At 38.3% G+C, this 25,591-nt stretch overlaps 1 protein-coding gene across 2 annotated transcripts in view; it reads left to right on the top strand.

The window, feature by feature from the left end:
• The window catches only part of LOC124258301 (protein FAM184A-like), a 106,205-nt gene that overhangs the window by 6,983 nt on the left and 73,631 nt on the right, over positions 1–25,591 (top strand). For both annotated transcript variants that reach the window (XM_046692378.1, XM_046692377.1), the window contains exons 2-7: positions 7,081–7,953; positions 9,878–9,998; positions 10,611–10,792; positions 11,595–11,801; positions 13,063–13,185; positions 21,629–21,790. In XM_046692378.1, coding sequence (XP_046548334.1) covers positions 7,081–7,953; positions 9,878–9,998; positions 10,611–10,792; positions 11,595–11,801; positions 13,063–13,185; positions 21,629–21,790 — 1,668 coding nt within the window. The remainder of the gene's footprint in view (positions 1–7,080; positions 7,954–9,877; positions 9,999–10,610; positions 10,793–11,594; positions 11,802–13,062; positions 13,186–21,628; positions 21,791–25,591) is intronic.

The following is a 25,591-nucleotide window of genomic DNA, read 5'->3' as shown; positions in this document are numbered from 1 at the left end:
CTGTAGCCTAACTGCATGAAACAATCCTCACTCACACAGTTTAGAATTTTGGAGAAAAGCTGTGGTCCTCCTAGGTTTTGGCACTTGCTGCCTCTTTAACTAATCTACTGAAGCAATACAATTTAGCTAAATTTGGTTACAAATGCAGTAACTAAAACAAATGTTTAGGGGAATGCAAAATAATCTTCATCTGAATCTAAACTAATGCTGACCAACTCAAATGTGAATTTGATAACTGCACGTCCACCAAGTCAAATGGCAGTATCGTAAATAAGATTTTGAATAACAAAAAGTAATCTTATATGGAGTGTCTTGTATGCATTGACCAGGGGTAGTATGTCAGCACTTTGAGCATGCAATGTGCATGGATAAATGCACAATATAAATTGACTATTATTATTATATGTATTCACATAGTTTATTCATAGAAACAAACATGGCCAAATATTAATTTTGTAGTGCTGATAACTATGGACATTTGATGTTAACCGGTGTGGTCCTTTTCAAGATTCTGGCATACAATCATCAAGAAATCACAAAAGTATCAATAACCGATCACAATGTCAATATCTGGTGTAATGTCTGCCAACTGCAATAACATCCCTGAAACTCATCCTCATTGACTGTAACAGGGGTTGAATTGCGTTCCATTTTTTATGGAGGGCTTGTTCCAATGCATCCAATATTTGTACTGGAGGATCTCTTTGGTGTATTTTGCAACCCATAATGTCCAAACATGCTGATTGAGGTGTGGACTCCAGGCAGACCAATGTATAGCTGCTACCGCCTGACTCACATTGTGTTCAATCTGTCTGAATGTCACAAGTCAATTTTACAGTCATGTAAGAGGCACCCTCAAACCATCGATAAACTCCTGCCAAATGGTACTTGTCCCAAGATATATGATGCTTTTGTGGCACCAAACACAAGCTCAGCCATCGGTCATGAAAGAAAAACGTCGACTTTCATGCTACCAGTGGATCCTTTCCCATGACATCATATTCCAGTGACATCAAGAATGACACCAAACTAGTCATGCTGCTTTGTCTTCTGGGGATAACAACAGACGTTGATAGGTCTTCTGGCCCTATACTTAGCCAATTTTAGGTGATTTCGGAGAGTTCTGTTTTATAAAGTCTTCTGATTCTGAGAAGAGCTGTATTTTCTGAAGGAGTTGTCACTATTGGTTGACACTGACATTCCTTATTAGTCTGCAGGTGTTTTCATACCATTCAAGATGAGATTCAATGGATGACAACCAATATCTCTTACAATTGCCCTCAATGACATGCAAGCATTCCGCATGCCAATAATTTGCCATCTTTGAGCTGTTATCAAGGAAGGAGGACCCACATTTCAGTGTATTTGTTAAGTGTATGGTACCCAAAAGGTCCATGTGTATATACATATATATCTGTAAACCAAGAAAAATCTGGCCATGATTTACTGCCTGAAGACAGGGAACCATGGCCAGGTTCTTGACAAAACCATGGCATGGATATCAGCCAGAACCATTGCTGTCAGGTTCTCTCATCCCACTGCTATCAAACAGTAATGCCTTGCAGTCATTTCCATTGTAGACACCAAGTCACATGGGGATTCTTCATGCTTTTCCATGGTTTGTTGAGAGAGGGTGACTTCAGCAAGATAAACATGGAGGGATTTGTTTAGAAAATGTATCTGCCTTTTCACAAAATAGTTGTTGTTTTATGCCACCCACTGTGTTGAGGTTTTGGAAGAATACCAAAATTATCTGTGTTACATTGTCAAAAGAAACTAGATATTCTTTTGACTTAACATGACAAGTGTTGCTGGTGCAAACAGGATTTGTTAAAATAGGATGCATACAAAATATTTTTAGGTCATTCCTTTCTCAAAAATGATAAGGGAAATAAGATTTTAGAATTTATTTGTATTGAAGGTAAAGGTGTTATGGGATGAAGTGTCTTTGTTTTTATATAGGAACAATCACACTGAACTTGGTTTCTAATGCAATCTCAGGTGTCATGCATGGGTAACAGCTTCACGTGTTGCAGGACACTTGAACAAATATATTTTGTGATTTTTGCCACACGGTACTGAAGTTGTAACTTTTGTTCATCTATTACCATGATAACGAAATGACTTTGGTAACTTTAGTACAGGATTATATTGTTTTAAAACTATATATAGGACTTCAGTAAGCACATGGTACGTATTTTTAAGACAAACAAGAAATAAATAGAAGAAGTGAATAAATGTTATTTAATCTTATGGTCAGCAGTATTCCAGCTGTATCAAGGGGGTGTAGATATCAAGTCTTGACCAGAAAAACCAGTGGTCAATGTAATGAGCAATGTACACTGCTATCACTGAACCCATCCATCCAAGTCAACTCTTAAAGCTTGAAGTGTTGGTTAATGGGAACCAGTATCTTGCTTTGCACAATTTATATGTATTAGATATTTGCTGAATATTTACATTGGGTACACACAAGGTGTGGAAGAAGCGGGGAACAAATCTGGTTAACTACAGTAGGTTCTCAGCTTCAACATGTTGGACAGGAATGTTGAGATTTCCCTCTACCATGTCTGCTGATTAGTACAGTTTCAGATAAACAGTATGTTTTATGACAGCCATGTTTTCACAATAGTTTAGGTTACTGAGAGGAATTTGGAAGCATGCCCAGCAGAGTGAGGATCAGGTTGTAGTGTCCTAGGTTATTATAAGCAATCTGTTCCCATACAAGTATCATTCATCGACACTGCTGTCTTCTTCCATTGTCTCATTGACTTCCTGAGGCAATATGAATGATGTGTCTACCATAATGAAGCTCTGATACTATATCACTTCTTGAGTTCTTGTACTTGTTGGTAGAGGGACAAGTTACCCTGTATTACCCAGTGTTAATGTGCTGGAAAAGTAGTAATACTCACCTTTATGTGATCACTGAGAAATATGGTTTATTACTTCACATAAAATTCATGCCTGTTCCACTGCTTTGTATCATGTATTGTATGTTTTTTTGGAAGCACACCATACTAGTGTTACCTTTTGACTTTTTAAGTTATAGCACTACCTTGTTGATTGACTGAAGATGATATGATAGTTCATGGCATTGCAGGTAATCTATGAGGCATTAGGCAAACATAATGATTGAGCTGCTGGCTTTTTATGTCATTGGTATTTTCACATTTGTTGTAAAACAAACAGTTTTGTATACACAGAACTAGTGACTTGATGCTCACATTTGAGATAATCTAGTCCTGATGTGTGCAGGTGTTGGCTTGTGAGGGTAATCTACTTTAGAGAGATGTCTAGGTATAAGCATGATCACTGAAGGTTTCTTTGTATTTAGTTTTGATTTTCCAAATGCAGTCATCACTAAGGCTGTTACATTTCACTCACATTAATGAATTCAGTTTGTTATTCACGATCACCACAATCAAATATTCATTCTACTTTTTTGTGTTTTTACTTGAGTCTGACTGACTGAGTTTGTTTTTACGCAGCGCTTTTTAGCAATATTCCAGCAACATCACGGCGGGGGACACCAGAAATGGGCTTCACACATTGTACCCATGTGGGGATTCGAACCCGGGTCTTCGGCGTGACGAGCCAACGCTTTAACCACAAGGCTACCCCTGGACCGCCCCGTTTTTACTTGAGTGTGGGCATTAATTATCAAAGTGAGGTATGCAAGATGGAATATATCCAAGCCAGGCAGTATAACAGTCAACAATCATATATATTTGATTTGACCATAATGTGGCTACTGGTCATTGTCCTGATAAATTAACACTGTCCACATGGTCAACATGTGTCAAATAGTCTATTTTGTTTTTGGTTCACTGAGTATAATAAATAGCATATCAACCGCTGATATGTTATTGTATTTGTTACACAATATTTGTATTCATAATCCAATTTGTGATATGGATCATATTCATAATTACTGGTTATATAGATGGGTTGGTTGGTTTAATGCCGTACTCAGCAGTTTTACAGCTATAATGGCATCGGTCTGTAAATAATCGAGTCAGGACAAGACAATCCAGTGATCAACATCATGAGCATCGATCTACACAATTGGGATACGATGACATGTGTCAACCAAGTCAGCGAGCCTGACCCCCCAATGCTGCTAGTCGCCTCTTACGACAAGCATGGGGATCTTCACGGGTTTATACAGTTGGAAACAATGCTTGATACTTGTGCCTCAAAACACTGACTTCCCTGGATGTTGTCACTCACACAGTCCATCAGATTAATGTGATTAATTAAAGCAATAAAGTTAAATGTGTTGGCCACCACCGGCAACACAAACTTTAAACAGCTGACTTCAATATAGCAAAGGACATGTGAGGTAAGATCATATTAGTCTAATCCTTATAAATTAGTTTCTTTCCCCCAGCTGCTGACATGCATATCTGAGCCTGAAGACCTAATTTTTATAATAAAAAATTAATTTAGCAGCCTGATATTAGTATTAATACTGCAGGTTTTTTAGAGGCTTTAATGTTTTCTCAGCATGGCTGTGAAGAGAAAAAGTAGTCCCAGCATTGAGGGTGAAGCTGTCTGGTGTAATTCAAGAATATGTGTGCCAGCAGACTACAGAACGCTGGTCTCGCTGGTGTGTAGGATCATACACAGAAGACCAGAGAATAGAGGTGTACTCCACCAGCTGTTTTAGCTGTTGGAATCTATCACTGACTTCTCCGGCAAATGATACAAGAGCTATATGTTCATCAAAGTCACCTTGTGTTTGACATCTGGGAGGGAAAGGGGCTAGGTGGCATTTGTGTTGAAGCTTGGCACTTGGTAGCTGGTTGCTCTAGATGCCCTTCTTGTTTAGATTGGATATATGGATATTATTAGTCCTGTATGTTTTCCAGAGATTATATGCCTAGTATAAACATAGTATTATACAAGGTTTTGGTGAGCATAGTGTATGTATTATATATACTCAGTATATGATATTTATTACAAAGAAGCATACAAGCAGTGAGTGAGTTTAGTTTTATGCCACACTCAGCAATATTCCAGCTATATGGCGGCGGTCTGTAAATAATCGAGTCTGGACCAGAAAATCCAGGGATCAACCATACAAGCAGTAATGTTGCCTGGTCCTATACATGATGTAGTATATAAACAAATATTCCTGCAGATAATGATTGTTGCTGGGCTAGATATTGCATAGATCAATGCTCATGCTGTTGATCACTGGATGGTCTCGTCCAGACTCTTCTATTTACAGACCACTGCCATATTGCTGAGTGCAGTGTAAAACTAAACTCACTCACTCACTGCAGTGATGTAAATATCTATGACCTGCATCAATTTCGGCTTTTTCTCAACATGAAAACTGTACTTGTCATTATTACATTTAGAAGAGAACACTACGACTAACATTTAGTCCCAGAAATATAGTTATATGTGTATGGTTTAGTAAAAATATATCCGTTAAGCTCAAAATTTGAACCTGTCTTAAATCTGTCTTGGTGCTTGTAATTAAACCATTTTACTTAGCCATTGTGATCAAAGGGTAATTCTTCAGAACAAAGTAGAACTTGTTTTCAATGTTCCAGAAGATGAAATGACCTTTATTTAATGCTATGATTTATACTAGTATTTGTTTGAAGTTCCAACGTTTCCCACATGTATTAGGTTCCACCCAATTATTGTCACACATGTATTTGGTAAAATTAGATGAGTAAGCCTTTTAATATGATAATGACCCATGTTTAGTCATTCATGATAGCTGCTCTCATGGAACGGTTACATGCCAAAAAACATGCGATCTGTTCATGCAGACCACAGCGCCAGTATGTATGTGATGTGCATTGCAGTATGTCAGTCGTACATTGCTTTAAATAGCACTGGTATTCTCCCTGGCTTACTGGTAAATTGCTTGTCAGTATCACAATTCAACATGTGATCTTTGAGAGCCAACAACACCAGGGAGGCTAGTCTGACCTGGCATAAAGAGAAATGTCAAAAGGCGTCCAACTGAAACTGGCGAACAAGTGAATGTTTATAAATCTCTTTTCCAGTAGTACAATCAGCACCTTTACTGTGTATAAATAGCCTGGTACAAGATCTGTGCTTTGAACAGGGAGTTTGGTTGTTGTGAGAGATAAGGGCTGGGCTTTATCTGGTTTGTGGGCCACGGGGATGAAGTATATAAAACATGGCCCACCATCATTACTGGATGATGAATGCACAGATGATGGGTGGGATCACGATGTGGGTCACAGCAGGAGCAGGTTTTATGTAAGGATGAAGAGTTGTCAGCCATTAGGGCTTGAAAAGGACATGATAATATGTATATGGTGAATGCTGAAGAGTTACAGAGTAGCTGTTAAGTTGTGTTTTTATGTTTTTGGTTTTTGTATGGTTTGACAATTATTATATATCATGAAAGGTATGAAATATTAAAGAAAATAATTTAATATAAAATTATATTGTTAACATTTCTGAGTAAGCAATCATGTTTGCATTTGCTGATAGATCTTAAAAATTAATCTCTATTTTGTCTAGTCTTCTAGTTAGTTTTCACAGTGTTGCCATCTGCCTAATGGTAAAGGGATGGTCTATTTCACTTAGAGCAATAGCAGCCTTGTCTTGGACTGTTGCTTTTCATTAGCCCTGCGGAGACTTGATTGTTTCCCAACCACTGTGAAATACAGTGGAACCCTCTCAATCCTGACAGTAGCAATGTCCCACCCAAATTGTCCAGATTAATGAACTGACAGATTGTTCATTCCTGGCTACTGTAGCTGCATAGTAACGTACTTTGTAAACAAATTCCCTGGGGTAATCGTTTTAAAGGTGGGATCTCCAAAATTTACTCGATCAGACTGACAGGGTTTCTCTGTCCATGTTGTAGCTACAATATTATTCGTTCAATATTGAAACAACATTTACTCTCTGATGGTGGGCTTGTGCTGCAAATGTTCTAATGTTGTCCATCATATTTGTGGAAAAATTTGTCTGTCTGTCTGCTTAACTTTGATAAAAGTTACTACATGTATCTCAAAGTCCTTAGTTTCTTAAATCAAGTGTTGATGCCCTGTGTAAATGATGTCTGTGTCTTGCCAGGTCATCTATGCTCTCAACACCAAGAACGATGAACACGAAGCGGTCCTTCAGAGCATCAAGGAGCAGCATGAGTCTGAGTTGCAACAGCTGCTGTCAGAAACCAAAGAAAAAGTGGAACTCTACAAAAACAAAATCAATGCCGATGCTGATCATCGGAAGAAAATACAGACACTCGAATCATCCCTGGCAGAACAAGAGAAGTACAAAAGTTCCGCCTTGGATGAGTTTGAGAGGTTTAAGAAGCGTGCAGAAGAGAGAGAATGTGAGCTGAAGACAGAACATTCCAAAAGAATATTAGACCTTTCGCAGGAAGTGTTGAAGGCTAAGCAAGAGTTCGAAGAAAAGGTTGTTAAATTTGAGGAATGGATGCAGCAGGTAGACATTGACAAAGCCAGAGCTTTGGACGAAATTAGACAGAAACATGAACTTGAGTTAGATGAATTACGAACATTTCAACGATCTCAAAACAGTGACTGGTTAAATGAGTGTACAAAAGTTGAGGACAAGTTCAAAACGGAAATTCAGGAGTTGAAGGATAGAATAGATGTTTTGCAGGATGAGAAAGTCAAATTGGAGGAAGACCATGAACTGAAAATGTCCAAAGCACAAGCCTTTTTTGAGAAAGAGCTTGAAGCTTTGAAAGCATCTCAGAATGCTGCACTGGAAGGGGATGTGGCAAAGCTTCGGCAGGAACAGGAGAAAATGGTGAAGGATTTCGGAGCATTAGAGAAGGAGCTGAAGATACAGATTGATCAGCTCATCAGTCAACTTTCGGAGAGTGAGGAGTTGGTGGAGAAACACAAACATGAACTTCTACAGTTACAGAATAGTCTCAGGGACAAAGACAGCACTTCACATGACGTGAACAAACAGGTACACATGATTTATGAAATACTAGTTGAACAAACATGTTAATATTCATGGTGTAATAACTTGATTAGTTTTGAAAAACACATATATGTATAGACTGATCCTTAGTCTACGAAAGCCTTTTTGTCGAAACAATTGTTATTTGTGTTTACAAAAGAACCATTCCTCCTCTGCAGTGGAATCAAGAAAAGTGGTTAAGTTTCAACTTGACTTGCCTAAGCTTTTAGTGAAAATATTAATATATCTGTATATGTGTTCCTTGGTCATAGCAGGGCTGAGAAAGCAGTTTAAGTAAACTTAGACTCAGTATTATTCGTCACACAGCTATACTGAATGTAACAAACCCTAGTAGAAGGTCGCGTCATCTAACCTATGAGTGACCTATGACCGTCCAATCAAACGCAAGACTGTCGAACAAATTTAACCAATCAGACAACGGCTACTTGTTAAGGTTCGGCGGGACTTACAAAATGTTTTTGGATTTTCTCTTCCCCAGTCGCTGACACTGATCTCAACAAACAAAATCCGTATAAAACACAAATATTGGACCTGCAGTATATACGCTTATGGGTTTCTAATGACATGGTTACTATTAGCTTATATTTCCGCAAGATGACATCCTGGACTATTGACAAAAACGCTATTTTCAGCGACTGTTTACTCATTGTTGCAAATAATGGCGTCCTCCATGTGTATCACTCGGAAGCGATCGGGCGGAAAATAGCATTCAGAATCATTCGAGTTTTTTAGATAAAGGTTCACACAGTATGTGTGAATGTTAACTTACGCGATTTGGTAGGCTGTGTTCTGATTGGTTAATCCAAAAGGTTAGCTGACGCAACCTTCTACTAGGGTTTGTTAGACTTGGTATAGCAGTGCAACGAATAATACTGAGCCTAAGTTTACTTAGACTGGCTAGGAAAGGTATTCAGTAACAATGTTGGAAACAGGTAATATGAACTGATAACTTGCTGTGAAGAAACGGGTATTATTACATGGTAACATGCTTTGAAGAAACAGTTCATATATACTGGTAACCTGCTTTGATGATGAAACATGATGAAACAGGCAATATGTCCAATATGAGAAACATTTGTAAATGAAATAAGTATATGTTCAACAGCAACAATGTCATTATTGGTTGGATTAACTGACAAATACACATGGGTAACAACATGTAAACATGCACTGAAGAAACAAGTAAATATACAGTTGTAACTTGCTTTGAAGAAACAGGTTGTATGTTCATGGGTAATGTTAGTGAAACACATAGGTAAATAGACAGAGGTATGTATGTTTAACAATTAAAGTACACATGCTAAAAAGGAAAATATGCACATAGGCAGCATTTGTTACACAGACAAGCAAACATATACATTTACCTTAAAAAATGAGTAAATATATCTTAAACATTGTACATTTTATAAAATGGGTAAATATACATGCGCAGTGTTTTACAAACAAGTAGTTGTACAAAAGTAATGTGTTGAAAAACAAGTAAATACATTCTAGCAACATTAGATGAATAAACATCTAATATATACATGGGCAACAAAACATTTAGATACACACAGGCTACTCCCCTCAAAAATTGAACATACACAGGTACTGATAACTGTACAATTAGGGTTCCGTTCCATAATGTAATTTTTACACTTCTACTACCATAGATCTGTTAATCATGAATTACAAAATAAGTTGACAAACTAAATGATCATTAGATCATTTGACATATCATCTTTTCGTGGAGCAAACAGATTACTTTGATATGCCAGATGAATAGATATTTTTGGAAGCAATGAAATGATTTAGGAAACCATGAGATTAAATCCATCGAACATGTTGAAATGATCTTGAAGTTATGAAATCTTGTGTCCGTGACAGATGAACAACACTCTGTTTGATAACTATAAGCCTTGTCTCTCAGTTGTCAGAACAACAGGCTGAGGTGGAGAGGTTGTCCACAAGGCTACGGGATGTTGAGACAGATCTATCCGCAATGACAGAACGATGTACGGAACAGGCTGCCGAGATGCTGAGGAAGTCAAGTAAGTGAATCAGTCATACAAGACAGACATGTTCATGTCACAGTAGGGATACACACAAAATTAGCATGCATGTTGATCTTTTTCTCAAACTCCCTTCTTACTCAAAGAGCTGATATTATTTTATGGTACTAGCCCTATTCAATTTTCAAAAACATTCCTACTCTCTACTGTTAAGACTGCAAGAGTTATGCCCCTTTGGTTATATCACTTGATGACTTGATCCACATGGAATAGACTGTATACATGGTAAAATTTAGATCTGAGACATAACTTTAATTCATCACAAATATCAGATATAGATATGTTGAGTATTAAATGGAAATATTAGAACTTTTAATCTTGTATTTAGCTGCATTAATGTCAAGTCGTGACACCAATAACTGATACCCTGAGCCAACGTGAAGAAAATTTCTTTCCAAGTACTAAATGTATCTCCTAATCATCCATGATAATGCTGTATGTCTGTATATCTACTGATAGTAGTGATAACAGGATTTAGTTCTGGTACCCTTTTTTTCTCACAGGTAGGTATGTACGTCTTTCAAAAAAGTGTGCATGGAAATAATGTGCACAGGTGGTGGAATGATTAATAGTGACATTCTGTCCTTGCAGCGCTGATCGGGGAGCTGGAAGCCACCATCCTTCAGAAGAGTAGTACAATAGACGAGCTCAGGTCACAAGTTTCCAAGTTGAAAGACAAACTGGCATGGTTGGAGTCAGAGAGGAAGAACTTAGAAAGTCAAAAACAGAACCTTTCAGAAGAACAGCAGTCACAGCTGAAGTCTTTAGAACAGGTAGGGGGCCAAAAAATGGTGATTGATGCAACAGGGCATTCTCTAATGAGAAATGTGTAATCTTATTGGAGGCAGATTGTAGAATGATTGCAGTAGTGTTAGCAGAGTTATCTCCCTTAGTAACTGTTTGCTGCAGTTGCCTTCACAATGAAACATGTTGGATGAATAATTTTGACTGAAATTATTTTTTATCACTGATAAGACAGTCATTTGACTAAAAATACTTTTTCCTTGATGTAGGATGGAATTTTAGTTTTCAAAATGAATTGTTTATGTTGTGACTGACATGTAAATTTAGCATTAAATTCGCAAACTTAGAGGTCAGATCAATCCATTATAGCCTGTCCACAATTGCAGATGAAAGGGGGTGTAAAGTGTGGTATTTTTGCAGTTTTTGACTACTGGTCTATGATTCTTAATTGCATTACCTGGTAGTGGAAATCCTTGTTGAGACCTGAGTTACAATAGGTCTCCATCACCCAGTGGTAGTGTTAGAGGCAACTAATTTGCATTGAGTACCAGGCTGTGCGACTTGGCCCAGTGCTTGATGGGTGTATACATAATTGTTTAAGTGTGTTTATTAAATCAGCGCTGCTGACATATGAGTCCCTAGTATCCGGTGCCAACAAATGTTTGGCCTTCATCCCAATGTGGTATTCATGAATCGTTGCTCATGCTGTCGACCACTAGTTCTCACTGGCCCTGACTAGAGACCACGATGATAAAGCTGTAATATGTCTAACTGTGCAGTTAGACGCCAAATCCACTGGAGCACTACCCAAATGTTACTGGTGTCTTGCAGTCCCTGGAAGACTTGTCTATAGAGAAGCAGACCCTGCAGCAGAGACTGGAGCGTGAGATCCAGAGTCTGCAGGAGAAGTACCAGCACAAGGAGAAGCAGCTGACGGCAGCACACGACGCTGCCATCAGTACTCTCAAAAGAGAACACCAGGAACAGATGGACCAACAAAAGACAGCTGCTGTGGAGGTCCTGGAACAGACTAAACAGGTGGGTGGACAACATGTCAGGTGTTGCCATGAGATCTGTTTCATGTGATGAGACTGATGTTAGAAAGAACATGATCAATGAAAAAATAGAAAGTCCAAATTCAGAAGCTCAGTGGTTGTACACTAAGCCCCTAACATCCCTGACATGGAATTTGTCAATGAAGGGAATCGATAGTCATTAGGATCATCTTGCCAAGTTTTGACCTTTCACATTTTAAAGATTTTTTCACATATATAGAGAATACTACACTCGGTCTCATTACATACAAATTATACGAAACGAGTGTCCTTCCTATGGTGTCTGACCGAGCGAAAGCGAGGTCAGAAACCATAAGAAGGTCACAAGTTTCGTATAATTAGTATGTAATGAGACCGAGTGTGGTATTTTATTTATTACCCACGTCTTACATGCATTAAATTGACAAAATATCGTATTTCTGTTATTGTTATGCGGTTTCATAAAGAGGTTATGGAAGAATTTTGTTCTGTAGTACACTTTTGCATGACGTCACACTGTATTGACAACACTACGCCATTCTGGTCTGCAACTACTTCACTCGGCTAACATCACTGGTGGAAACATTGCATTTATATTTTTCAATGGATATAATGTCTCAGTTCGAGTCACAATTAAACAGCGACACAGCAACGTTCGCAATGTTTACATTCCCAGAATGCATCTAAGTTGTAGAATGAATGAATTCACGCGTTTGTTATTAATGAACAAGTAGTTCCGTCACAACGTGACCTAACTGAGAGGTCATCGGTTATCCAATCAAATCTCAGGTCAAGTCAGTTTATGACACAGGCCAACGCGATACGACACTCGTGTGACATTCGAGATTAGTATGCAACTACCCATACGTTGACCATGTGGGTAATAATTTAGGTTATGATCTTGTGATATGGCCTCCAAAGTAGTTATGTCTTAAATAGGGTGTCTCCTCAGAAACCACTGCAGCCATGAAACTTGTGAAAATGTATACGTCATTGGTCATGGTTCTCTTCAATTTGTCATCATCCAGTATGAACAGTTCTTCTCAAGAACCACTTGATCTTGTTTAATGCTCTATTGAAGATTTTGCTCATGTCAGCTTCTATTTTAGTTTGGTTTCCACATCTACTGATCTCTGTTTGTTATGATATGTTTGACAACTGGGTAATGTTGGTGTAATACTGGAGCAGGTGGATGCATGTGTACAGGATACTTTCATGTTGTGGACACTGTGTATGTGTGTGTGACCCCTCCCTTCTCTCTCCAGGAGTACCAGTGCAAGTATGACGAGGATGTGAAGCAGCTGACTACAGACAAAGCTGCTGTCATGCTGGAGTTTGAGAGGGTCAGGGCAGAGTTGGTCAGCAAACTGCAGATTACAGAGAACGAGGTGAGTCACTTATCAGTATCTGCGGAAGTCTTGGAGATAGTAGGTAGCTAGGTAGTGTTCATCTAAACCCTCACTCATCGTAGGTGTCTTGAATAATGTCCTTTCAGACCTTACATGACCAAAAAGATTAATTCATCGAAAATAGGAAAATTGTATAACAATGTAAATGTTCCCTGTAAACTGTTGTACCTAGCAAATTGTCACCAGTGGACACTTGTCAAATTTTCTTGATACATTTTAAACATGTCATAAAGCTTAAAAGGGTTGTTTGGATGTAAACTAGCATCTGTGTTTACCTGAACTCATCACTTTGTACCTTTACTTTAACAGTTTATTCCTCATTCTCCACTGATTAAACTCCAAAAATGTTCATGGCAATCTTTTCCAAACAAATTTCAATCAATTTCAACATGTCAGTACTGAAGCACTCATACTACAGTTCAACAAATGTTTCCTCAGAAACTACAAGTTAATCCTCATGAGTGCACCATATCTTTCACGTAATATTGTATGAACCATTTTGATAATATATTCAGTTGAAAGGTTGGCAGATTATACCACAACTTTAGTGCTATGAGGATACTGTTTGTGAGTATTCCATCATGTCAAAGACTTTTTCTTTCTGTAAAGTTAGGAATGTAAATTATATGTCATCCTGATGCAAGGTATCACTAATTCCCTCTCTTATGGAATCCCTTAACAGAAACCAAAACTTGCCTCTCTTCTTGAGAAGTTTGCCTGTCAGAGTTACTTCCCCTTGAACTATTATTCTATCAAGTTGAATGTCAATGCTCATTTTCTTGGCTGATTTTTGTATCTTTTGATATCCGTCACAATACATTTTGATATTATGATGCATTTTGGTAATCCTTTCCGTTAATGTTACCACATGCATTAATACCTAAATTTGTTTTAAGCTTCAAACTTCTTAGCTACTTTTGACTGCATAACTGTTTGATGGTGGTGACAGACTTTAGTGTCTGTCATAAATCTTGTATCATTACAACTTTACCTCTGGTTGTTTATATCTTATTTATAAACAATGTATAATGTGTGTTGTTACAGCCCTGCCTGATGTGGAGTCACACACTAACTTAAGTTTCTGGCAGGAGTATTTTAGTGATGCTTCACTCAGTGTGTTTTTGTCATTGGTCATATACTGATGAAGTCAGTAAATGTATGAGTGTCAAAGGTAGTTGGTGGTGGTGATGTTGTTACAAGATCCATTCACCTGCTTCTAGTATTTGTGTCATCAGTCTCAGATCCATTAACTTTGGATCAGGTTACACCACTTCCCGCACTGTGAAACGTGTTTTAGTCACGATATGGCGGAAATATTGCCGATGTGACTTTAAATTTTAACTCATTCACTCGCTAACTCCAGCACTGTGACCAAGATTCCCACAGCATGCTCAGTAAGACGCAATCTGCAGCTGGTCTGTATAGCTGACTGTGGGTTTTCACATTGGCCCAGTTGTCTTTGGTTCTCAGCTGCCAGATTTGAACTTTTGAACTTGATCAATCTACACAAAATCAGGCACAAGCACAAGCATAAGTGCTTGATCTACCTGCAACATTTATGATCTGAGGGATATTCTTCCAAAATGGAAGGCATGAGGGGTAGCCTAGTGTTTAAAGTCTTTGCTCTGCGTTTCTATTCTTCACAACAGGCTTTCTTGTGTCACACACCATGACGTTGCTGGTGCATCGCTAAAAGCGGCTTAAAACCATACTCATTCTTAAACATGAGCCCTTTATGACTCTACATGGGATTCATTTAGAGCCTGTTGTAAAAGAGTGAATCCAGTGGTGGCTACAAACAGTGTATGAAATAAGCCAAAAACCCAGCCAGACATCAGGGCTGGTAACTTCAAAATGTTACCAGCCCAAAATGGATTTAACCAGACCAAATATGGTACGTTACGTATGAATTGGAATATCTTAAGAACCGTTCACTAGATTCTTTTCATATTTGGTACCTAGGTTCATCACACTATAAGAAAGGTCCAAGTCAGGTTTGGTGACCTTGACCTTCATTTCAAGGTCACAAGGGGACTTTCACGTTTTACCTGCATGTTAAGCTATCTCAAGAGCCGTTCTCAAGAGCTGATTTTCTTCATATTCAGTACCAAGCTTTATCTCGGGAAGGCGCAGGGCCCAGTCGATTTTGGTGACCTTCACTTAATTTTCAAGGTCACAGAGACACTTTGAAGATTTCACAATATTAAACTACATGTTATGCTTGTCAGCGAGATACCTCAAGAACCATTCACTGGAGTTTCTTCATATTTGACACCAAGCTTCATCCAGGGAAGGCACAGGGCCCAGTCGATTTTGGTGACCTTCACTTAATTTTCAAGGTCACAGAGACACTTTGAAGATTTCACAATATTAAACTACATGTTATGCTTGTCAGCGAGATACCTCAAGAACCATTCACTGGAGTTTCTTCATATTTGACACCAAGCTTCATCCAGGGAAGGCGCAGGGCCCAGTCGATTTTGGTGACCTTCACTTAATTTTCAAGGTCACAGAGACACTTTGAAGATTTCACCACATTAAACTACATGTTATGCTTGTCAGCGAGATACCTCAAGAACCATTCACTGGAGTTTCTTCATATTTGACACCAAGCTTCATCCAGGGAAGGCGCAGGGCCCAGTCGATTTTGGTGACCTTCACTTAATTTTCAAGGTCACAGAGACACTTTGAAGATTTCACCATATTAAACTACATGTTATGCTTGTCAGAGATACCTCAAGAACCATTCACTGGAGTTTCTTCAAGAACCAAGCTTCATCTAGGGAAGGCTGTAGTGACCTTCTTAATTTTCAAGGTCATGGAGACATGAAGATTTGACACCAATGCTTTCATCCAGAACCATTCACTGGAGTTTCTTCAAGGCTTCATCTAGGGAAGGGGCAGGGCCCAGTCGATTTTGGTGACCTTCACTTAATTTTCAAGGTCACAGAGACACTTTGAAGATTTCACCATATTAAACTACATGTTATGCTTGTCAGCAAGATACCTCAAGAACCATTCACTGGAGTTTCTTCATATTTGACACCAAGCTTCATCCAGGGAAGGCGCAGGGCCCAGTCGATTTTGGTGACCTTCACTTAATTTTCAAGGTCACAGAGACACTTTGAAGTTTTCACAATATTAAACTACATGTTATGCTTGTCAGCGAGATACCTCAAGAACCATTCACTAGAGTTTCTTCATATTTGACACCTAGCTTCATCCAGGGAAGGCGCAGGGCCCAGTCGATTTTGGTGACCTTCACTTAATTTTCAAGGTCACAGAGACACTTTGAAGATTTCACCATATTAAACTACATGTTATGCTTGTCAGCGAGATACCTCAAGAACCATTCACTGGAGTTTCTTCATATTTGACACCAAGCTTCATCCAGGGAAGGTGCAGGGCCCAGTCGATTTTGGTGACCTTCACTTAATTTTCAAGGTCACAGAGACACTTTGAAGATTTCACCATATTAAACTACATGTTATGCTTGTCAGCGAGATACCTCAAGAACCATTCACTGGAGTTTCTTCATATTTGACACCAAGCTTCATCCAGGGAAGGCGCAGGGCCCAGTCGATTTTGGTGACCTTCACTTAATTTTCAAGGTCACAGAGACACTATGAAGATTTCACCATATTAAACTACATGTTATGCTTGTCAGCAAGATACCTCAAGAACCATTCACTGGAGTTTCTTCATATTTGACACCAAGCTTCATCCAGGGAAGGTGCAGGGCCCAGTCAATTTTGGTGACCTTCACATAATTTGTAGGGTCACGAAGACACTATGAAGATTTTAGAATGTTAACCTGAATTGTCAGCAAGATATTTTAAGAACGGTTCGCTGGATTTTCTTCATAGACTTTCAAGACCTCCCTTGAATGTTTTTCAATAAGCACTTTCTTTAGTACTAGTTTTGCATATTTCATACACTATGACATTCATGTCAAGGTCAAAGTCAGTCTTGAAAATATGTGTGTGTTTGGACAACTAAAGAGCAAGATAATGTTTTTGTTGACATTTAACTTCATCTTAAACTTTCATTACTTTATAAGTTTGATTTGATAATTTGTGGTGGGGGATTATGTCACCTTAGTGACAATGCTTGTTTGTTGTATGTATGTACAGTTGCTGTATATGTAGCTGCCATCAACTCATTCACTGCATCATTTCAAAGCAGATTGGTACTGCTCACGAGATAACATTGGAGCTTAAGGGCTTTCATCTTAAAGATCAAAAGTGCCGTGTTGACCTGTGTAGGACCTGGGTGTGGTTTTACATCATTTGACCACTGATCCCTTCAAACAACTAGAACTAGCAGAACCAGAAATATCAGCGCATAGCAAAAATTGTTGGGGGCTGTTGGGCTTCAGCTGTGATTTACTACAACTTAATGACAAGGAGTGAGGGTTCAAGGGGAGATAACACTGATTACTGCCCTGGTTGATTTCTGCAGAAGGGTTCTTGGTTTGTGTGAATTTGCAATATATTGTATCAAAATAAAATAGAATTAACCAAAATGTTCTTGATGACTCTTTTCATAAGCTGAATAAGACTGCTTGGATTTTTTATATTTTTGGCACATCTGCCCTTTTGTGTCTTAGCGTCCATTATCGGTCTTTCCTAGGGAGCTATTTGCCAAGGGACATTTGGCGGTTGACCTCTTCCCAACTTTCCGAACCGACATCAGTTGTTATGACATTTACAATCCCTTTCATCTAAGAGTTGCACTCTTCCCTTTGTTTTAGTTCAAACACAGGAGAGTTCCACAAAAGATTTCTCTTCCATTTCATAAATGTTGTTTTATCCCCTTGACTCGTGAGAGAGGAAATTTTAGCACTGGAGAGTTAGTCTTCTCTTTAACTAATCCCAGCTAGATTAGTGGTGCCCAACTATAAACTACTGAGAGATACAGCATATAAACTAGGGAAGCAGGGATTATCTTGTGTAGCTCTAAAATACTTGGATTGTACTTGAAAATTATTTCAGGTGAATCATAGTTTGTTTGTTTTTTGTTTTTTTTATTTTCAATATTTTATGTACAGGCAAACATGTATAGATAAGTTTCATAATAATACAATGGTATATGAATACATGTATGAAAATGGACAGTTGGCTGAAAAAGTATAATTGGCTGGATTATCTTCCAAGTAATAGATGTAATGTTGACCAATGTTGAAAAAACAATTGTTCAGTTCCCGCAGATAAGTAAACATATCTTGACATATCATAGTGACGGACAATTTCATTTTTTAAATATTCTAACTTTGCTTTGAAACCATTTATGCTGCATCTGTAGATATAATGTTTGACAACTGAAATGATTTCATTAATCGGATTATTGTTTTTTCCTTTCATTCCCAATATAACGATTTTATTTGTAAGTTCCAGTTGTAACTGTACCGAGTTCAACCATGATTCTATTTCTTTCCATAATTTAAAAACAAATTCACATTCCCATAACATATGGTGGATAGTTTCTCTTTCTTGTTCACAAAATGGACATATTGGTGAGGATGTGTATCCCATTTTATAAAGTAGTTGTTTTGTTGGGAGGATATTGTGGATAATTCTATATTGCAACCATTTCAAGTCTTCAAGTGAATCAAGTGAATCATAGTTAATTTCAGATAAATATATTTTCATTCCGTATCATGTATGATACCTATTTAAAAGATAGTTGTGCCACACCACACATCGGCAAGCATCAAAACAAAGATTTCAGCTGGATATAACAGGACATTTGTGCTTGAACAGTTAATCTCAAACACTAGATTGTTAATGAAAACACAAACAAACGTGTCTGTCAAGTCAATAGGTTTCATCAATGGTGAAAAATGTGGCCTATTAAAATTTAAAGAAGTGTTTACCATAGACCAAAGCTTCCTCTTGGAAACTCTGGCAATGAAAATGTTTTCCCTGTTAAAATGAGTAGAAAACATTACTATCTGAATTTTAATACATGAGGTGAGGTGAAATTGGGTTTAACGTCGTGATTGAGAATATTTCGCTCATATGACGACATGCATGCATGTGTATGTGAATGTGCGGCTGCTTGTACTAGCCCAGACAGAAGCTGGTTTTATAATGCAAGCCCACTGAGATACCATGCCGCAGTGAAGCATGAATACCCCACTCAAAAACATTCTACTGACTCCGAGCTGACCAGTCCTTGTTGTACCCATTAATGCCGAGCACCAGGCAGGGACCAACAAGTACCATATTTTAACGTCTTTTGGTATGACGCGGTCGGGGATCAAACCTGCGACCTTCCGCTCTCCGGGCGGACGCTGTAACCACTACACCACGGAGGCGGTCTTTAATACATGAGGTGAGGTGAGGTGAAATTGGGTTTTACGTCGTGCTTGAGAATATTTCGCTGATATGACGACGTGCATGGGTGTGTATGTGTATGTGCGGCTGCTTGTACTAGCCCAGACTTAAGCTGGTTTTATAGTGCTAGCCCACTGAGATACCATGCCGCAGTGAAGCATGAATACCCCACTCAGACACATTATACTGACTCTGAGCCGACCAGTCCTTGTTGTACCCATTAATGTCGGGCACCAGGCAGGGACCAACAAGTACCATATTTTAACGTCTTTTGGTATGACGCGGTCAGGGATCGAACCTGCGACCTTCCGCTCTCCGGGCGGACGCTCTAACCACTACACCACGGAGGTGGTCTTTAATACATGAAGTAAATTGGAGCCGACTTTCTTACAAGTACAAATGCTGAAAGATCAAGGAGGATAACTGAAACCTTTGTTGCTTTTAAACACATGAGTGAGTATGGATTTATGCTGATTTTAGCAATATTCCATCAATATCACAGCAGGTAACACAGAAATGGGCTTCACATTTTGTGCCCATGTGAGGAATTGAACCAGGTCTTCAGCGTGACATGCAAAGACTTGATCCCATATCCCTGAAAGAAATAAGCTAAATTGGTTGTGGCATGGTAGATCATCAGTGGCAGGAATATCAGCACTAAAACAATCAAGGAAATATTCTTAATACCAGGTAGGAAAAAGTGAAAGAGAGGAAGCTTTGCTGGTAGTTAGTTGAATTTAGGTTCTTGATGCTTGTTTGATTGTAATTGTAAATGGCAGCAATCCTTGTAATGTGGCCATTGCCCTGCTTCAAAGATGTGCATTCTATAATGATTCCTGTTAATGGTCACGGAATCACCGTGCAGATGTTTGAAATCTGTTTTAGCGGTTTAATCAGACCATCTAGCATCTATTGAGAAGATATCTCTGAATTTATTGCGTCTGTAAATAGATTCAAGGGGCCCCAGTCTGAAAATAGCCCATGTTTACATCAAGGCTGAACCTGGCTGAACACTTTAATTCCTTATCAAATTTTGGTAGTGAAACGTTGTGAGATCAAAAGGGAAAATGAGTTTGCTGTTCACTTCCTCCAAAGATTTCTTATTCGGGCAGTATCACAGGTTTCTGTGTGTCAGTTATATTAGTGCAGAACTTGCTGCATCAGTTTGTTTACACAGTTGACTGACAGTCTGTGCAGTCTTCTGTCTCTAGTATTGTTATGCAAGCTATCATTTCTGTCTCATAACTCTATCATTTTTTCAAAAACCTTTGTCATGACTTTATCTCAGCACATTACAAAATCATTAAGTGATCATCAGAAATCCACATTTGTTTTGTGTGAATGTTAAGAAAAATATCATCAACATTCAATATTAATTATTGTAAATCATGATGGTTAAATACAGTACAATGTGATGTGGAGAGTTGTGTACCTTATTTGATTATGAGTTCCCTGTGTCATCCCAGTCATGATACTTTGTTTGCCAGTCATACCTTGCTCCTTGGCTTCACAGAGGCACTGAACTGTGATAAGGCATTGTGTATTCATATATTAACCTCTTTCACACTCTCAGAGACTTGAACCCACAGGAATTCCTGCCTGTAATTAGTCCCCTGTAAGCTCTAATTGTCATTTAAGATGACTTTATGAATCATGTGGTCTGATTTGGTGACTTAGCTGATTGTATACCCAGAAGCTGTGGTTCATTTCTCATAATTCCAATCATTGGATTGTCTGGTCGAGACACAATTATTTACAGGCTCGTGTCCTTTAACTGGAATAAACCTCAGTGCAGTGTAAACATCAAAAGGCAAATCAACAGTGATTTGTTCTCATGACCATAACCTAGTGGTTAAAACATTTCTTCATTGTACTAAAGATCCAGGTTCAATTTCCCCCGTCCTCTTGAGTACAATGTGAACGTTTCAGCTGACCATTGCCATATCACTGTAGTATTCTAATAATGCAGTGTAAAGCCGTTCATACTCTAAGTCACTTGCTGTATGATAGACCTATGAGAAACTGACCTGTGTTAAGAGTGTGTCAACTGGTTGTGAGATGATGATGCATGTTGTTTTGTGCAGGTGAAGAGACTAGAGGGGCTGGTGAATGACAGTGAGCACGGCCTGGGGTCAGCTACTACCCACATCACCAACTTGAAGGAGGCAGCCACTAAACTCAAGTATGAGCTGGACACTACTCGGGCAGAGCTGAAGGCAACCAAGGTCTCGGAGGCCAATCTGAAGGTAGGACCAGCAACGTACCTTCACAAGCAACACATCATGAGTGGCTTATGAACCTGAATTTACAAATTTTGTTCACTGATTTTGATATATAGATATGATTTTACTTGCTATTTTAGTGATGGTTGATGGATCAGCTCCAGTGTGTTATCAATGTCCCAGTGTGTTCATGTGAGGTATAGCAGGCCCACAATCCCATGTTTGGTTTCTTTGATTGGCATTCTAGAAAATGGAGAGATGAAGAATGAGGACTATTTTTATGGATATACAACTTCTTTTTCTATATAGGCGACGTTTCGACATAGATTCTAATGTCTAATGTCACCACTTGCTTGACAACAACATTAGAATCTATGTCGAAACGTCGCCTATAGAATAAAGAAGTTGTATATCCATAAAAATAGTCCTCATTCCCCATGTTTGGTGTAGGGAAACTAACATAACTGGAAGTGCAAACAAGTCATATTGAAGATGTCTCATTCCACAAAGCACCATATCCTTGTGACTTTCATATTAGACTAACAACTAGTCTCTGAAATGAACATATTTTACTGAGAAAAATTCATAGTAAAAGAATATAAAATATAATGAAAAGGAGCCCTGAGACTTTCTTCATTCCTGAAGCTGAGGAAATCTAGACTTGCCAAATTTTCTAGACTTGTGTGGGCTTTCTTGGATATATTTCCTTCAGGGTCTGTACGACAGACTAACTTTCATATGTGCATGTTTGGTATTGTACGTGTTTGATCTATGTTTGAGTGTGATGTCAGTGATTAGTGCACCCCTGCCATTCCCATGTTAAAGACCTAGTATCACTCAGTGCAAGATAGGTCACAAAACTTATCACTTCCTGACTACACAGCATACTAATGAGACGCTGAGTGTTTAATTGATGACAACAGTTACTGGTCAGCGTGGCTGCTGTTGGTACTGATGGCTGTCATTGATGTTTGGCAAATTGTGGGGGGGGTCTGTAAAAAAATCCTCGGTAATAAAGTACCAGTAAAAAAGTCCCCATTTTCCTCCAGATTAAAAGTCCCCTTTTCATTTTCTAACAAGAAATGTATAGAAAAACAATGTTTGTTTTTAGTTTTTAGTTTTTCATTGTCACACATACAACCAAGTTATAGGTCTTATGACGTGATCATATTTATATACAAATCATATGTAATGACTACAGTTAACATTATAAGTTATAAGTTACATAATGCATCACATAATAATTTTTTTAGATGCATGTCGTTTAAAAGATCAAACATCAATTCAAAAATTTTATCTGTCATCATATGTGATTTCTTAATGGTTATTTTAGAAATACAGTTCGCTCTACCACCATGTATAGTATAATAAAACAAACTTTCGCCCTGAACTATTATAGTTAAAGCACGAGGACTAGCTGAATAGCCAAGCGACATTCCACGATTGCATTGTGGGAATGTAAACATTGCGAACGTTACCGTGTCGCTGAAAACTTGTGAGTCGAATTGAGACATTTTAAACGTCAGAAAACATAAACGTAATGTTTCCACCAGTGATGTTAGGTGAGTGAAGCAACTGCAAACCAAGAAACAGGATGCAACGCAGTAGTTTACTGTAGGAGACTGTACGAGGCGATGACAACTGACATGCATCGTGACGTTGCTTACATTGTGACGTAATGTAAAATGGTTCGATTACGAGGGGGCACACTAGAATGGCGCAGTGATGGGATAACGTCATTCAATTGTTATGTCATCAAAAAAACTATACCTTTATTGTCTGATAATGTATTTTTTTTCGATTGTTCTAACCGATAGGCATCTTAGAATTTTAAATATTTGATGTCAATCTTGTCAGTCTAAGTAAACTTAGGCTCAGTATTATTCGTTACACTGCTATCCTGAGCCTAAGTTTACTTAGACTGTCAATCTTGTCAAACAAATAACTAAATTAGTTTTTTCCTACAAATGGACTATTTTACCAAGGACATTTTTACCGGTACTTATTTACCAAGGACTTTTTGACCGAGGACTTTTCTGGTGCTCAGTGATCATACAGTGCCTGAGCCACTACAGTTCAAGTCTACTCATGCTTTTACTCATGCACTTATAGAACTGTTGCCATAGGAGCTACTAGGAGTGTGTTTTATCCTTTAAGAAGTATTTTTTCAAAGTGGTAATGATGTATCCTTATCTCGTTGAGGCCCCCAGTTGGATCCTAACATAGGTACAGTGTGTGAAGACCCTTGGGGTCCCCTTTAATGATATGGCTGATGACGACATAAAACCACTCTGAATAATTTAAAATAAAAAGTTAGAAATGAAACAGATATCTTTGAATATTTGAGTTATGTAATCTTTGAATCTGAGTTCTGATATCATGTGCACATGCCATGTGAAATTGATGCAAGACAGGGAAATATATCATGGAATATTGATATCTGTCACAAAGCAGCCATGTACTTCTCATAGGAACCCAATTGTCTTGTAACATCCCTTGTTAATGACATATCCTGATTCAATTAAGCAAACTCAGTGATGGCCAGTAATTTCAATCTCACAAACTCAAATAAGCCTTTAAAGTTGAAAAGAATGACATGAGAGAAGAACCGCATGGTGGTAAACAGCAACATTTCTGTGAAAGCAACTATAAAGGAAGGGGGGGAGGGGGGAGAATAAGATGTTCTAATGATGCATGTTGTATTGAGAGAGGTATTTCTAATTTAGTTAGTTCCCATCAAACCTAGGGAAATATGCAATCAGATGACAAAACTGGGCAGTGGTTTGGCCATGAGCCAGTATCTTGTTTCCAGTCTCCACAGGGTGCCAGTGTTAAGAGATGCTCATCAAAGCTAGTGCTCTAACACAATTTGGCTTGCATTGCTACATTTCAGCAATATAAGTGTCAAGGATGGTTTTAATGTTGAACAGCCTCGCATTTGTGAACGGTAGATTGAAGATATGAAAACTACAATGCGTCACAAAATGCCCACCTTGAAATCAACCATCACACTTGTTTTGTTGTTTTTGTGTGAAATTCTCTTTGTTCAGTGTGGCAAGATATTTGTGCATCAGCCAGTTTGCATTAACTTACACAATCAGTTAGCTTAGGTTCGTTCTTCTAGTGTTATGCAATCAGATTTAGTATTTTGTAGCAAGGTAAGTCAAAGCTACCCACAGAAGTTATAAACCTTGGTTAGGCCAGACCAATTTTATTTCTTGTCTAACAGATTTTTGTCCTCAGAATACCTAAAGGTAGGAGGGGAAAAAAATAAAAATAAAATCACCAGTTAAAGTAATATTCCTTCTAAATATTAAAAGTATTTTGCTTCTGGCAATTTATGAAGTGTATATGGGGCAAAGAACAATCCCCAACAATTTTAAATTTTTTCTTATTCTTGAAAAAATACGACTGGGGGATCCATAAAGCGAGAAATAAAATTGGTCTGGCCTTATTGCAACACTGAACAATTACATTTTGTAAATAGGCACAGCATTAAAATATGATACTGTCATGTAGAGGCAGTTGGAAGAATAGATCTTAGAGATGTCTCACTTATCACCTGCTGAGATCCAAGTACATGCTATAAACTGTTGACTACAAAACATCTAGCTTCAGGTCATTCTGGATGGCATGATGCTGATCTGTGTTTACTGTCAATAATGCACTCAAGACATGTCTCACTAACTTCATTGCTGTGATCCTTTTGAGCTGATGTGACACACTTTCACTATTATTCCAAAACGACAAACCACCATTGTGAAACAGGAAAGTGAATTTTAATAGCAGGTGTATGGGCAAGATCCATGTGCATGTTGCCTATAC

Source organism: Haliotis rubra, unplaced genomic scaffold (genome assembly GCF_003918875.1).
Source record: "Haliotis rubra isolate DU_JTF1 unplaced genomic scaffold, ASM391887v1 Scf69, whole genome shotgun sequence".
In the NCBI taxonomy this organism is placed as follows: domain Eukaryota; kingdom Metazoa; phylum Mollusca; class Gastropoda; order Lepetellida; family Haliotidae; genus Haliotis; species Haliotis rubra.
This window is presented reverse-complemented; position numbering and strand designations above follow the sequence as displayed.